Source organism: Thrips palmi, unplaced genomic scaffold (genome assembly GCF_012932325.1).
Source record: "Thrips palmi isolate BJ-2018 unplaced genomic scaffold, TpBJ-2018v1 HiC_scaffold_1, whole genome shotgun sequence".
NCBI lineage: Eukaryota > Metazoa > Arthropoda > Insecta > Thysanoptera > Thripidae > Thrips > Thrips palmi.
The window spans coordinates 12,996,913-13,013,284 of NW_023144620.1; the positions used below are offsets into that span (position 1 = coordinate 12,996,913).

At 55.6% G+C, this 16,372-nt stretch overlaps 1 protein-coding gene across 2 annotated transcripts in view; it reads left to right on the forward strand.

The window, feature by feature from the left end:
- Positions 1-16,372, forward strand: part of LOC117640889 (secretin receptor-like) — a 40,664-nt gene that overhangs the window by 13,148 nt on the left and 11,144 nt on the right. For both annotated transcript variants that reach the window (XM_034379112.1, XM_034378277.1), the window contains exons 2-6: positions 7,581-7,689; positions 12,414-12,541; positions 12,728-12,850; positions 13,538-13,644; positions 15,710-15,875. In XM_034379112.1, coding sequence (XP_034235003.1) covers positions 7,584-7,689; positions 12,414-12,541; positions 12,728-12,850; positions 13,538-13,644; positions 15,710-15,875 — 630 coding nt within the window. In that variant the 5' untranslated portion in view covers positions 7,581-7,583. The remainder of the gene's footprint in view (positions 1-7,580; positions 7,690-12,413; positions 12,542-12,727; positions 12,851-13,537; positions 13,645-15,709; positions 15,876-16,372) is intronic.

The following is a 16,372-nucleotide window of genomic DNA, read 5'->3' on the forward strand; positions in this document are numbered from 1 at the left end:
AAAACATCATGTTTTTAAGAATTGCATCGTTTCACAATTTTTGGTATTTACATGTAAAAGTTAGTAACAAAATGAATAAATTGCTGAAAAACTCACTGGTAAAACTAAAGCGTAATTCTATGCTTGAGTCAAGCCTAAAGTTATGCTTAGAGACGTTTCGCTTGAAATGACGGTGTCGCGGGAAGCGCGACGGTGTCGCGGCAGAGGAAGCGCGACGGTGTCGCGGCAGAGGAAGCGCGACGGCCTCGGGGCAGGGGAAGCGCGACAGTGTCGCGGCAGAGGAAGCGCGACGGTGTCGCGGCAGAGGAAGCGCGACGGTGTCGCGGCAGAGGAAGCGCGACGGTGTCGCGGCAGAGGAAGCGCGACGGTGTCGCGGCAGAGGAAGCGCGACGGTGTCGCGGCAGAGGAAGCGCGACGGTGTTGCGGGAAGCGCGACGGTGCATTCATTGGAATTGTACACCGAAATTGACATTGATTTTTCCGTGGCAAGTGCATTTAGTGTCCGTGGTTCCCGCTGATCAGCTTAAGAAGTAAACTGCGACAGTGGTCCCGCTTCCTCATGCCATTGTCTGCACTCTAAATGTTGTACAGTGAAGATTCTCCATATTATGGTGAAAATGTTCCATATTATGGTGGTGCAGCTGACTTCGTAACATACCATTGAGAATTCACTGTACCTTATAGAGATTTTGACGAATTTCGTTGGTATTATGGAGAAAATCTCCACCCAGCCTTTCACCGTAAGACATTTACTGCGTGCTCTGCATCGTGCTCGAGCACGTGGCCCCACCGTATTCGCGGGGCTGCTTTGGCTCCACTCTACCAAAAATGTCCTGTAAATGCCGTTAATTTATTACCAGTTTTCACTGTAGGTCAATTCACAGCGTTTACTGTGATCTGCTCACGGGATTCACTGTGATCTTGTTCGCGGTGTTCACTGAGATCTGGTCCCCAGTAAACACTGTGAGTTTGACGCCGCTAAGCACAGAAGTACTGCAAATCAGGCTCCAATTCACGGCGTTTACTGTGGCCAGATCACAGTGAACACTGTAACCGAGATCACAGTGAACGCCGTGAACTAGTTCTCAGCAAACGCCGTGAATTGCATAACAGCAAACATTGGTAATAAATTAACGGCGTTGACAGGACATTTTTTGTAGAGTGTCGAGACAGCGCGTGTTGGGTGGCACCCAAATGAGGGATCGCGGTCAGTGTGCCACGCGGGGCTTCCGAATTGCTCTCTGCAGGCACGGCGTTCAGAGAGAGAGATTCCTCGAGTTAAAAGTTTCAAATTTCATAAAGCAGAATTTTTATCAAAACATTGCTAAAAACTGCTCAATTGCCGCACGCTTAGGCTTGAACGAGTAACGCGAGGATAACCAAAGAAAACGAACCACGATGATAATTTTGGGGCATTTTCCGATCCAAAAGTGAATTTTCCAAAGCTGCATGATAAATAACCTTTTGCTGAAATAAACAATGTAAAAGTGTTACCGCGAAAGAAGGGCACCGAAAAAAAGGTAACATTCATACCATACGGCATTTCTTTTTCTTTTTCGGTGCAAATGGAACGTCACAGAACAAGACTGTATCGACGAAATAGTTTGCCTCGATATGAATAGAAATGGACAAAGCCCCCTTGGGACTCATTGGCAGTCATTGGTGCATGGTACGGTTCGGCCTATCAGCAGGACGGCCGGCGTCTCTGATGTTCCAGAACCAACCAACCCTTGCCATTCCCCCACCCCTTACCAGTGGCGCCCCTCGCTGCTTGTGCAATCTGCGGTTTCATCAAAATCTCCGCCGTGGAATTCCGCCTTGGATTCCCATTACCCGGCGACGTGAGGCGGCGGAACGGCGAACACTGTTTTCCGCGGTTTGATTCCTGCTTGTTTATCCAAAATGTTTTGTTTGCGCTGTTTTGCTTTGTGGTAGGACTGTTTTCCCGCCTGCCTGTTCGTTATTCCCACGCTGCCCCGCGTTGCCCCGCGTTGGGCGAGATACACCCTAAATGTTTGTGTGCAAACTTTGTTGGGGACGTTACACACTCTAAATGTTGTACAGTGAAGATTCTCCATATTATGGTGAAAATGTTCCATATTATGGTGGTGCAGCCTTTCACCGTAAGACATTTACTGTGCAGTGCCTCGGGCGAGGCGCGGCAACCACTTTTCAGGTGTCGGATTTCGCAAGATTCCAACCGCATTCACGCCCAAAAGTCGTTTTCTTTTTGGTCTTTTTTTTTAAAGAAGATTTCAGATTTCCAAAGATTTCATGCACTCAAGTGGACACGGCGTTCCAGGAGTGGTTCCCCTCTCGGTTTCGTGCAGAATGAATGTCAAATGATAACCATCAATGGAACGGAGGGTTGCCTAAATTTACATTTTTGTCGAAACTCTTGCCGAGTAAAAAAGTGTCCCCTCAAATTCTGTCAAAGACTAATACGTTCCGAATCACTCCGGATGACGGCCATCCCTGGTAATAGGTAAAAGTAACTCAAACCAACTGGGTCGCCCACTTTGGAATCCGCTTGATGGATGGTGGCGGGCTTGTCACACACAGGGCATGGCGTAGTGGCGGGGCGTAGTCGTGGCGGTATCGCGATCGTGGTGGCACGATTCTGCCTGGAAGGGAGGAAGAGTTGAGCGCGCACGTGATCAGTGTACACGTGTGTGTGTGTGTGTGTGTGTGTGTGTGTGTGTGTGTGTGTGTGTAGGTGTGTGTAGGTGTGTGTGTGTGTGTGTGTGTGTGTGTGTGTGTGAGTAGCGGTGTGAGGGTCACAGACTCGCAGGCCTAGCTGTCACCACATCTTGTCACTCGCAGTGGATAACGTCATCTGGGACGCACTGCCACAACATGGGCCGGAGCATCTGCGGATGTTCGATGCGCTCTGGCTGCTGCAGTCCCAGCGCACCGCATGTGTGTGTACGCACACACACGCGCGCACACACATACACAAACACACAGTGCACACACGCCGACACTTACACCAACACTTGCTGGCAGCACCCTTCTACGTCCGTGAAGGTCTGCACTCTGTATTTTATAAAATAAAATGCTCCTGCCTCGTCCCACATTGGTAACCATGTTAAATGAACGCACACATGCATTTCCTTGCTGGCCAGAAGCATGCGCCATGGCTCGCCACTCGTGTTTTTGCTGCACTGGGACACTGCAAGAAAAAGTGTGAATAGTACAACAAAAGTACCACAAAAACTGTACAAAAAAGTACAACAGGGATTGTATAAAGTACGACGAGAGACCAAGACTGCCCACCACTCGCGGTTCGATTGTTGTACGACAATTGTTGTACTTTAAGAGTGCAATAAATTCCTGCCAAATCACCCAAAAATTACCTAGTTCACATTCAAACGAATGTGACACAATGCTCAAACGAACGTGACATTTTCTGACATTTTGTCACCTTTGTTCCAACGTGATGTCACGTACTTGGAATGGGGGTGATATCATCAAATGTTTTGATGACATACTTGCGAGGAAAATTAGCCTTGACATTGTCACCAAGAGGCAACCAAAATTTACGCAGTGCTCCCGTCATTCCCGGAGAACTGCCACATCCCATTGTTGGCAGTGACGTCGCAGGGGCACGCCGGGCAGGCTGCGGTGGCACCGCATCGCGCCGCACTGAGCTGCCGCGCTGCCGCTGCGGCGCTCTAATGTGATCCCCTTGGTCCCTGACAGCGTGTTGCCGCACACCGTAAGCCCATTCACGCTAACTCGTCATTTACCGTGTGCCCTTCAAGGGCGCAGATCTCGCGCACAGGGTTTTGCACCCCCCCCCCCTCCTCCCCCTTCCCCTCGCTTCCTCACACCGGAAGAAGCTGGAGTCCCCGCGGGCAGGCCGGAAGTATCATCGTGCTGTGTACCTCATCCCGCTGCTCGCTCCTTATTTTGATAACCCCCCTCCCTCTCCCTCCCCTAAGGGGTAAGCATTTCGAGTAATGGAAATAATCAGGTCACGGGTCCCTGATACTACGCGTCACAGTAATGGCTTGGTTAGCCACACTTTCCCTTCACGGAGGGGGCGAGGAAACGTTCCTCGCCCAAATTTGGTTGATAAGGAATTCCTCGCCCAAAATTTTAGTCATGATGATGACTCTTTCATTCTCAGTGTACGGCGAAAGCACGCAGCGAGGTCCGCGGTGCGCCACACCAACCAGTTGCGCGGCGGGGCTGGCTGGCCACGTCTGGCTTGGGGCTTCCACGGCCATCTCGCCTAGTCTCGCCGGCCCACCCCGCGCCACGGCCACGCCGCCACGCCTCATCTGTTCAGTTCATGTTTATTTATGAGACATCGCGACGTCTTCTTGTTCCGTTCGGTTTTCGCGGCAACAGCAGACTGATTCGTTGTCGCCGCTGTCTCTCTCGCACGGGACGCCCCATGAGTGCGAGAGAGACAGACCGGCGAAATCGACTCTCATTCAATGGGCGCGACGCGACGCCCGCGAGGTGGGCCGTGCGCCGCGCTCCGCTGTAAGGCGGTCCCCAGCAGACTGAGAGTCGTTTTCGTCGCTCTGTCTCTCCCGCACTCATGGCGCGTCCCGTGTATGTGCGAGAGACGAAAACGCGACTCTCGGAATCAGTCTGCAGGCGTAGCGTTGACTTTCCTCAGGCATACCGTGGCCTTCCCCCTGCCGTGGCAGGGCGTGGCGGGGCGTGGCGTGCCACAGTGGGCCAGAAGACCGGTCATCGTCATCGGCGCTGTTAGGCCTCAGCAGACCTCTAGCGTTCGAGTAAGCAGCTACTGTAGGAGGCGGCCAAAATTCTGGACGCGTTTTGAGCTCCAAAATCGCTAAATAGGACTCGAACCGAACGTGTGACCCCACCAATGGATTCCTCGTCCGAAGAGCCATCCATTGGTGGGGTCACACGTTCGGTTCGAGTCCTATTTAGTGACTCTGGAGCTCAAAACGCGTCTAGAACTTTGGCCACCTCCACCGGTCTTCTGGCCCACTGTGCGTGCTGCGTGCCCTGGGCTCCCTCCGAGCGGCCGTTCAGCGGATATTAGAGACAAAGGGAACGCTCCGGGCCGCCTCGAGGCTCATTCCGAACAGGGCGCTGGAACGGAAGGGCGGCGCGTTGAGGCACTTGAGGGCGGGCGTGGCGTGGCGCCCTACGCTCAGAAGTCGAGAGTAAACAAACTGCCTACACAGTTGTACACAACTGGAAAAAATGTTTCCAGTATATTTTGGGAAAAGGTGGACGTCTCGTCTGGGCCTCCTAAGGACCCAACGCGTCCAAGTTATGGACGTGAAGCCACCCCAAGGCTGCTAGTTGAACCCCTAACTTGTGGAGGTTTTGGCTGCCGGCGCCGGTCTTCTGGCCCACTGCCGGGCGAGCAGGGCGGCCTTCGGCGGGGCGGGCGCCGCGACTGGCGGCCGAAAGTGACACCACTTTCTGCAACTCGCAAAAAAAAAGCAGCGAGGAGGCGGCATAGAAAAACGAACGGCAATATGAGACTTGTTTGTCCTGCGAGTGTCGCGGCGCAGGCGGCGGGAGGTCAGGGAGCTGGCCGGGGGCGGCCAGGGGGGCGGCCAGGGGGCGGCCAGGGGGGCGGCCAGGGGGCGGCCAGGGGGGCGGCCAGGGGGCGGCCAGGGGGGCGGCCAGGGGGCGGCCAGGGGGGCGGCCAGGGGGCGGCCAGGGGGGCGGCCAGGGGGCGGCCAGGGGGGCGGCCAGGGGGCGGCCAGGGGGGCGGCCAGGGGGCGGCCAGGGGGCGGCCAGGGGCGGCCAGGGGGGGGGCCAGGGGGCGGCCAGGGGGGCGGCCAGGGGGCGGCCAGGGGGCGGCCAGGGGGCGGCCAGGGGGCGGCCAGGGGGCGGCCAGGGGGCGGCCAGGGGGCGGCCAGGGGGGCGGCCAGGGGGCGGCCAGGGGGCGGCCAGGGGGCGGCCAGGGGGCGGCCAGGGGGCGGCCAGGGGGCGGCCAGGGGGCGGCCAGGGGGCGGCCAGGGGGCGGCCAGGGGGCGGCCAGGGGGCGGCCAGGGGGCGGCCAGGGGGGCGGCCAGGGGGCGGCCAGGGGGCGGCCAGGGGGCGGCCAGGGGGCGGCCAGGGGGCGGCCAGGGGGCGGCCAGGGGGCGGCCAGGGGGCGGCCAGGGCGGCGGGGGCCAGGGGGCGGCAGGGGGCGGCAGGGGGCGGCCAGGGGGCGGCCAGGGGGCGGCAAGGTGCTGCCGAACCCTTCCGCGCCCGGAGTGGCGGAGTGGCGGCTGGGGGCCGCGCTGGAGGTTACGGGCGAGACGGTAATGGAGCGGTGAAGGCTGTGACGGCGGAGGCCGTCGGCGCGCTGTCTCACTCGCACTCAAGGGGTGGCCCGTCGCGGTGCGAGACAGACAGAGCGAACCTTCGGACACGACCCAGGGGTGCTGGCCAGAGGCGAGTCTGGGCGCCTTGTCGTGGCGTGCGCGTGGCGTGCGCGTGGGTCTCGGCCGGCTCCTTGGCCCCTGGGACGTGCCGCGCTGTGCCGTGGGCTGCCGTGGCTGCCGTGCCTCCAACTTGGCCGCCAGAGTCAACTAGTCGACCCGCAGCCGGGACGCGGTCGGCGGGGACCGCCCCTCGACGCACACGCGGACACGCAAACACACGGCACGCGCACGGACAATAGTTGCAGCAGCCAAACTTGCGACTCCCTGCGTCCACCTCTGCATAGGTGAATAGCTGGACCGATGGGAGCTCAAAACGCGTCCGGGATTTTGACCGCCGCCACCGGTCTTCTGGCCCACTGCGCCGTGAAGCAGCCAGAGAGACGCGAGCAAACACGATCTCAGTCTGCGCGGCCAGCGGCCCGGCCCCAGGCAGCGGTCCTCGTTTTTCGTGATGACCACAAGGGCTTTGTCTTGTCGACATTCGATACCGCTGCTATCATTTCGTCTGGCGGGGCTCCTCCCGTCCCGCCGGCCGCGTGGCGGGGCGTGGCGGGGCGGTGCCCTCCCGCCCTTTCCAACCTCGACCAAGTAGTGCTCCCTTGCCCTTTGCAACACCGACGTACTGCCCCTATCCCTTCCCACCCTCGTAAAGACCTCCAGCCAGAACAGGTCTCCACCGGTCTTCTGGCCCCTGTCCATTCTCCAATCCTTTTCATTTTTTAGCAGATGATACCTTTACTTAAAAACATACCTAAAACTACAACTGCAAGATACATAAAGGTGTCAGCTAGCTTTTACTCGAGAGTCCAAAAACCAAGTACATATCCTAACAATATAATAGGGGCTGGCTGCCGGGGCGGGATGGTGCGGCTGTCTGTGGCTGGCTGCGGCGCAGCCTGCGCGGAATTCGCGACAATGGAACCCCCCTCGCGCGCGACGGCCTGCGAGCAACATTGACAATCCCTCCCCGCTACAGCCCAGGGGCACCGGGTGCTCGCAATCCAACGGACACGGCGCGGCGGTGCAGGCCAAGGCACAAAGGGCTCAGTTTTTAAATAATATCTTTGGAATGAGCCCATACTACCCCGTAGAAGAAAACCAAACGAGTATCATCTGCTTTCATTAACGTTCGTTGAATGAGATTTTTTTCAAGCAATTGTGTGCTTGTGTGCGTGTCGGTTTTTCAAACATGCCCCCCTGTTGCAGGCTATGTACTACATCCTGCTGGGCCGCCTCCAGGTGGACGACGCCAAGCTGCTGGAGCAGCGCAAAGCCGCGTGCGAGGCCGAGATGCAGCGTCAGCGCGCTCTGGAGGGTAAGCCGGCCAAGCCAAGGCCAAGCCATGGCTTGCCACCTGCCGCAAAGATGCTTGCCCAGCAACTCATGGCCCGTCTACCACCACACTACTGCAAAGCCAGTGGCAAGTTTGCGTGCCACAAAATTCGCAAGCCATTTTGAATAAAGAAAATTGACTAGCCTGGTCCTAGAATGGTCCCTCCAACTTTCGATGAAAAATGCCATTATTTTGAGATGGAGTTATCATTGTTTGAAAGTCTTGGAAATGTTATCTACTATATCGTACAAGGTAGGTTTACGCCAGACCGCGCCTTGTCGTAACAGGCTTCGCGATGTCTCGCTGCCTGCTCCTCCAATCCACGCCTGGCGTACCTACCTTGGCCTGCGGCGCTAGCCTGCCTGCGGCAGGCAATGGCTTGTCCGTTGTCGGTTATTTTTTAACTTGTTGAATGCTGGGGGGCCAGACCCCTCTACATTGTAAATAGAGTTGTTTTATCTACAGGTAACACGATCTTGACCCTTGTCACTTTTTAACTTGTCAAGGCTGGGGGGCTCCGCCCCCCAGACCCCCCTTTCTCCAAGACAGAAGTGGTTTATCTGCAGAAATCTCTATTTTTCGCCGTTTTTTAGGTGTTTTTCGCTTATAAAAACTGAACCAGTTGAGCTAGGATGGTGAAATTTCGCGTGTGCCGAGCCAAGGACATACCTAAGAAGTGTGCAAAATCTCACCGAGATCGGCCGAGCCGTTCAGGAGGAGTAGTGCGGACAGACAGACCGACAGACAGACAAAACTTTTCAACCCCACTGGAGTAACAGGCTTCGCTATCGCTCAGCCAATCATCGAGTGACAACCAATTTTGACAGTGTGCCGAGGAGTGCAATTACTGGGACTTGACAAAGGCGCCCCTGTCGGTTGGGGATCCCGCCGGCGTCCTGCAAGGCTTAGCGCCCCGGGCCAGCAGGGCCAGCAGGGCCAAGGGCTGAAGGGCGGGCTGTCCCCTGTCGCAGCTTCCTGGCTGGGCCCTTGTCATGCAGGGCCCGGGCCCCGCCACAACCACTTACGCCCCTCGGCGTCCCCCCGGCCACCGTGGCGTGCTGGCGGACATGAAGCTCTCCGTGTTTGCTGCCCAGTGTCTGCACCGTCAACAGACGACGAGTGTTTGCTGCCGCGCTATACCGCCGTTCCGCAGTGTGCCATTCTTCACAAAGTACCGCCAACTCGAGAGAGGGGAGTGGAGGGCTTTGTGTTGTTGTTGTTCCGTGCGAGTCCATATTGGGACCTGCCGACTGATTCCGTCGCTCTGTCTTCCTCAAGGGGGCGAGAGAGACAGAGAGAGAGGAACACGACTCCCGGAATCAGTCCGCTAATTGGAATATGCTGCTGCCATGCAGAGGGAGACTGTTTTGTTGCCGTCTCCTGACCTTCTCGTTACGCAGTGGAGGCCCACGCTCGCACGGCAGTTACGGCGTGCGTGGGCCGCAGGCCGCGCTGGCCTGGCAAGGGCGGGGGCTGCTGTCGGCAGTGCGGCGCGCCGCGGCGTGGGAACCCCTTCCGGCGCTACACAGTAAAAACGGTTCCTGTGTACAACTGACACCTGCGCATCGAGTGCGTCAAGTACAAAAAGTTGGCATGCAACGGCTTGTTCGTGTCGAGCTAACTTGCCACCGTCTTTGCAGTATGCCTGTATCCCCGAAAGCGTTACGAATGGCAAATGGTAAACGAGTATTCTAGGCCATGCCCGGCCATGCCGCGGGCAGTAACCGTATCATCTGGACAAGAGCGCACAAACAACACGCAAGATTACCGCCCGTAGCGCTGGCTGTCGACGGGGCCACGAAAAGAGTCCTCTCGGTTCCTGATCCGTTCCACTGTTGCGGAAGACGCAATCTCTGAGGTTCACCGGACATAGCAACACGTAAAAGGCATTCAAGGGAAATGGCATTGATCCTTATAAGCCCGGCGGTTCCCCAGCCCGCTGCAACCCGATTGGCTCGAGGCGGTCGAGGATGGCCGAATCAAGATGAGAGGGCACGGTCTTAAATTCAATCTGTTTGGGGCGAGTCGGACTTGGTGCCCCCGGGACGCTCCCACCGGGATGCCTCCTTCCACGACCATTCTTCCGGACAAGTTCCGCCTCCGTGCGGCCCGCGCGTCCCCGGAGGCTGCTGCAAGGCGCGGAACCCCAGAGGCACTTCGACTCGCAGTTCAAAGATCCACCAAGAGTTGACTAACTTAATTTCCTGTTTATTCTGTTAAAATGTTACGCCAGCTCTGAACCCCGTCTCTCCCTCTAAATGTGCTGTGTAAGAAGTCCCCTTAGGCCATCAAGGTTCAATGATGACGTGCCCCTTCCTCTCCCTCGACACACACATACAGGTAATAAATTGGTGTCCAACGAACCAGCAGCCTCTAAGAAAACCTTACAATGAAATGTCTATTTCCTGTATGAGTCATTAGCTGATTGGCTGAGAGCGATGACAATTACTTACCAGATGGGGTCGAAAATAATCTCCCGTCAAGAATTGAGAGGTTGAACTTCTGCACGGTTAAAGCCCTAAGTATGTCGAGCGTATCTAGAGCACAAACTTTTTAACTTGTTATACGAAGAAATAGTTCGATGAAGTATTCTCTTTGAAAATTTATCTTATGTTCAAAATACTTTGACAAGCAACCTTCCTTTTTAAGGCCTGCGTAAGGTTCTGAGAGTGAGGCTTTCGCTGTTTGGCGGTTGAAAGCGGGCCGATGAAGCAAACATTGACGTGGAACTACCGCATCGACACGTGTAAGTGGGTCATTGACCTTGCCCCAGAGGGCCCAGCCAGGCCCAGCGCCCCGCGAATATAGACCAGCTTTTGGCGGGACGCTTTGCGGAACCAACGACCACAACCGTGGCTGTTTGCAGCGATGCATGCGGGCACAATCTGTAATGTGCTGTGCCATGGCAAGAGTGCCCCGCTTTCAGGGGCCAGTTTGCGAATGAGGAAAAAGAGAGAGCAGTGGTGAAACAAAGGTAAATAAGATGTATCCGTACAAGGCGTTAACAGTTTACGCCCCTGAAAACGGCGTGGTTATCGTTATGGTACATGGTGAAACATCGTAGTAGCGAAGGAGTTTGCTTCGTATCACGAAGTGATGCTTCTAAGATTTCGTAGACATTTTGCTGTGCAGCTCTATTCCAAGGTGTCGGTGTTTACTGAAAACGGCAGCCGACGAAGCAAGAGCATCACAATAGACCTTCCTCACCTGGTGTTTACACATGAGGAGAACGCATTGTGACTGACTTCTGCCCCTTCTTTTTCCTCTCCCCTTTTCCCCTTCTCCCCTTCCCCAACGAGCCGTGGTATTATATTTGGCTGCAGTTATTGAAAGCCGCCCCCACCCTTCCCTCTTTTCCCCCAGCGTCAAAGTGAAAAGTAAAAGCCTAGCCCGCCTGTCTGCCGGGGCCGCCTGCTCTGCCTCCAAATCGCGGCCTGGCCACCTCCTTCCTCGCACCCCTTCCATACTACGTGGATCGCCTTGGACGCCTTGGCCGTTCATGCGGCCGCTCGGCCAAACACGAAAGCAATCTGCCCGCCGCACTCATCTCTGGGCAATAAAGATTTCGAGATCGCTCGCGCCCCGCTACGCCCCGAGCGGGCGTAGTTGTCGATACATCGATAAGGTCGATGCCTCGAAGGGCCTGATACCTTGGAAAGGTCAATACCTCCATACCTTATTGAGGTCGACCTCAATACCTTATTGAGATCGATACCTCGATGCCTTATTGAGATCGATACCTCGATACCTTATTGGGATCGATTCTTCGAAACCTTATTGAGGTCGATACCTCGATACCTTATTGAGGTCGATACCTCGATACCTTATTGAGGTCGATACCTCGATACCTTATTGAGGTCGATACCTCGATACCTTATTGAGGCCGCTGATACAATAGGCGATATCCCAATACCTAATTGAGGTCGACACGTCGACACCTTGATATCTCGATACACCTTATTAAGGTTCATATCTCTATGAGCTCGATATCTTGATGAGATCAAGACCTCCTAAAGGACGATATCTCGAAAGTCGTATATCGTATGTGACGGTGCACAAACAACTGTGATGTTTCGTGCACAAGTGTACATAACATTTAGTGTGGACGAAGTAGAAACTCGGACGCTATCTCCGCCGCCGGCAGCCTTCCACCACGACACACAACCTTTTTCCCGCTTGGCTTCGCATTTTTCGCAGACTGGTCTCGTCCTCGGCCTTTTCCGCAGCCGGCGGCATTCGCTGAGGGAAACTCGCAACTGGGAGTCGAGCGTCGAGAAAAGGGGGTGGGGTTGGGGGGTTGTGTGCTGTGCCAGCTGCCTAACCTACCCCCGCCTGCCCCCTCATTGGTATTCGGTGCAGCCTTGCAACATGCAGCCAGCCGCGGCCCTGGAGCACCCCCCCTCCCCCCGGCCCCTGCCAGACCGCCTGCCTTCATAGTGCAGTGCAGCAACAACACAGACTCGCGGCGGAAAGGGGCGACAAACTGCTTCATTGTCTGGGCTAGGCCCAGCAAGGACGCCGCAGGGATTTCTAACTCCACATACAATTCTAGGGGGGAAAATGTTGATGATGAAATTCACAGCTTCCGGACGTAAAACTTATTAATGTGGCGTCGTTAAGTCTGTTAGTGGAGGTGGGTGAAGGGGCAACCACTCCAGAAATCCAGTGCCATGTTTCGCTGAAGCACGATGCTCTTGGTGTTGCAGAGGCACAGCCTGTGGCCGTGGTGCAGTGCCCTGTGGACTGGGACGCCGTCAACTGCTGGCCCTCCACGCCCGCGGGGCTCACGGCGTGGGAGCCGTGTCCCGACTACATCCGCAATTTCAACAACACGGTGAGCACGTGCCACTAGTCGCCGAGCGAAGAAACGCTTTTGCTCAAGCTATTATGTGGTTCCCAAGTGGTTCCCGGCTTTCTGATTACTTTTGCTCCTCACTCCAACTGAAAGAGTGGATTCTCAGACTGCTTACTTACATTATTGTTAATCGATGTTTTGAAAAGCAGTTGTTTCCTGTTGCAGGTCGAAGTCAGCAGACATTGTTCTCCAGCGGGCGTCTGGGTCGGGAACGATTCTTGGACGTACAGCAACTATTCAAAATGCTTCGGCGACCTTCGGGTCAACGACTCCCCGGCCGGCGGAGCGGTGAGTGCACACGTCGAATCTTGCGTAACACAGGGTCATCAACGGATTTAGCTGCACTAGAAGTTGCGAATAGTTTTGATCGCACTGTGAAAAGAACTTGGAATAATATCTGAATAGGGTATTTTCGCAACACTTAAAACGGAAGGAAGAAGATCACAAGTAACGGCACAACTTCCGTCCCCTCGCCCGAGGAGGGGTTAAAGATGGCTGCCCCTTGAACCCCTTCCTCGCAGGCGAGGGGACGGAAGTTGAAGTGTTCGTCTTCCTTCCATTTTCGCGGGAATACGTACCCCATGGTTCGCTGCTTCAATGCAGCAAAACTCTTTGCGAGAGGCTCCAACAGTGTGGCATCGGGTGGGGCGGCGATCGGAACGTCTTTTGACAGTGCCGGGCGCTGCGCTGCCCCGCCTCAAGAAGGGGCATGCGGCGTCTAATTCATGTAGTCAGTTTTACCGTGAGCTGCCTGGTCAACTAATTATAAAACTCCGCGGGAGTCCGAGCGCGAGACCTTCACGCTGAAAGATTTTAACGGGGCGCTGCCTGGAATCCGTGTTCGTGACGATTTGAAATTTCATGAACAAATCTGCATGTTTTAAATTCAAATATGTGAGACCGCTTTCAAATTATGGCAACGTCTTTTAGTGTGTACTATTCTTGCAGTTTGGTAATCTGTCTGTTGTTGTCCAGTGGGTGCTGGACCTGTGGATACCCGTCGTGAAGAAGGTGGCCCAGCTGGGGTACAGCGTGTCGCTCTGCACACTCATCCTTGCCTTCCTCGTCCTCCTCTCCATCAAGTGAGTACTGCATGCAGGTCAACAAGTATGGAAATATACACGAGTATGCATTAATCAGCACACTAAATTACTATGTAGGTTTTTCTGCGCGACAATGCACGATTTTCTGCATACTTGCGCATGAAATCGTGCATTATCGCGCTTAAATTCGTGCATGTTTAATTTCGTGCATTGCCCCTGACAAACTGAGGGCCAGGTCAACTCGGGGGTAACTCGGGGGTAACTCAGGGGTAACTCGGGGGTAACTCGGGGGTAACTCAAGGGGAAGTCGGGGGGAACTCCGGGGGAAGTCGGGGGGAACTCGGGGGGAAGTCGGGGGGAAGTCGGGGGGAAGTCGGGGGGAACTCAGAGGCAAGTCGGGGGAACTCGGGGGGAACTCGGGGGCAAGTCGGGGGGAACTCAGGGGTAACTCGGCGGCAAGTCGGGGGGAACTTGATCGACTCGCCCAAACACTAGAAATACGCTCCAAACTAGCACCGTTGCCTTTGTCTCGTTGCCCCGATTCCAAAAGTGCCCCTACTTGCCCCTCTAGCTCAGCGGTTCCCAACCTTGGGGTCGCGACCCCAAATGGGGTCACGAAAAAATTTTGAGGGGTCGCGGCGAGGTGGCTGGGGTCGCCTGGGGTCGCGGTGGTTTCCCGGCTGGCCCACACGCCGAGCACTGGCTGCTTAAATGCCGCAAAGTTGATCAAAACGGTCACAAATGTGTGTAAAAGATCGTGTTTTGGGTCGACTTTAAGCATCCACTGCTTCTGATCCGAGGCGGTAAATCGCCCTCCCTTAACGGGCAATTGGTCTTTGGACCTTCCTTTTGCATGCCTTTGTTACGGAGTGCGATTATCTGCCTTAGTTTGGGAGCAGTTTTGCCGCAAAGTTGGTCTAAACAGTCACAAATGTCTGTGAAAAATCGTTTTTTGGGCCGACTTTAAGCATCCACTGCGTCTGATCCAAGGCGGTAAATCGTCATCCCTCAACGCTCAATTGGTCTTTAGACTTTCATTTAGCATGCCTTTGTTACGGAGTGCGATTATTTGCCTTAGTTTGGGAGCAGTTTTGCCACAAAGTTGATCAAAACTCGATTTTTCAGACATTTGTGACCGTTTTGATCTATTTTGCGGCAAAACTGCTACCAAACTAAGGCAGATAATCGCACTCCGTAACAAAGGCATGCTAAAGGAAAGTCTAAAGACCAATTAACTGTTGAGGGAGGGCGATTTACCGCCTCGGATCAGACGCAGTGGATACTTAAAGTCGGCCCAAAACACGATTTTTCACAGACATTTGTGACTGTTTAGACCAACTTTGCGGCAGTACTGCTTCCAAACTAAGGCAGATAATTGCACTCCGTAACACAGGCATGCAAAAGGAAGGTCCAAAGACCAATTGCCCGTTGAGGGAGGGCGATTTACCGCCTCGGATCAGAAGCAGTGGATGCTTAAAGTCGACCCAAAACACGATCTTTTACACACATTTGTGACCGTTTTGATCAACTTTGCGGCATTTAAGCAGCCAGTGCTCGGCGTGTGGGCCAGCCGGGAAACCACCGCGACCCCAGGCAACCCAGCCACCTCGCCGCGACCCCTCAAAATTTTTTCGTGACCCCATTTGGGGTCGCGACCCCAAGGTTGGGAACCGCTGAGCTAGAGGGGCAAGTAGGGGCACTTTTGGAATCGGGGCAACGAGACAAAGGCAACGGTGCTAGTTTGGAGCGTATTTCTAGTGTTTGGGCGAGTCGATCAAGTTCCCCCCGACTTGCCGCCGAGTTACCCCTGAGTTCCCCCCGACTTGCCCCCGAGTTCCCCCCCAGTTCCCCCCGACTTGCCCCTGAGTTCCCGCCGACTTCCCCCCGACTTCCCCCCGAGTTCCCCCCGACTTCCCCCCGAGTTCCCCCCGACTTCCCCTTGAGTTACCCCCGAGTTACCCCCGAGTTACCCCTGAGTTACCCCTGAGTTACCCCCGAGTTGACCTGGCCCTCAGTTTGTCAGGGGCATGGCGCGCAGAAAAACCTACATAGTACTTAGGTGTCCGACCGACACTGCTAGAGCTGCTTTCTCTGTGACTCGCAGGAGGCTTCGGTGTCCGCGCAACAACCTCCACATGCACTTGTTCGCCTCCTTCATGCTGCGCGCCGCCATGTACCTCCTCAAGGACGTGCTGTTCGTTCGCGGCGTGGGGCTGCCCGATGACGTCAGCGAGGTGGACGGCACCGTCTTCTTCCTCCCGGGACGCACTGTGAGTCTCCGAGAGTCTCCTATTAGAGTCTCCTATCCTACATCCTCCCATCTGAGAGTCCTCTATTTTCGTATCCCATCGTGCCCTAGACTATCCAAGGGTCTGCGACAGTCAGGAGGCACGAGGCCTCCTTGGCGATGCGGGCGTTGCATTGGCGTTCCGGCAACAGAGCCACTCCTCGCCACAGCGGAACAATTTCACGCGCAATGTACCCCCGGACCGAGTTGCATCGTTGTTCTCTCTCCCTCTCTCTCCCTCTCTTCTCCCTCTCCCTCCCTCTGCCTCCCTTCCTCCCCCTCCCTCTCCCTCCAAAACGCCCGCCGTTCTTGCCGGAATCGCGCATCATTCCTCGTAGCGGGCCGAGACGGTCTCGCGAGAAACCGCTCTCACATTTCGCGAATCGGAGACATCCATCCGGCGGGGAAGTCGGCGCGCCTTGCCCGCCTTGCCTCGCCGCCGGCCTGAGGTGTCTGTCTGGACGTCGGGGGTTTCTTTTC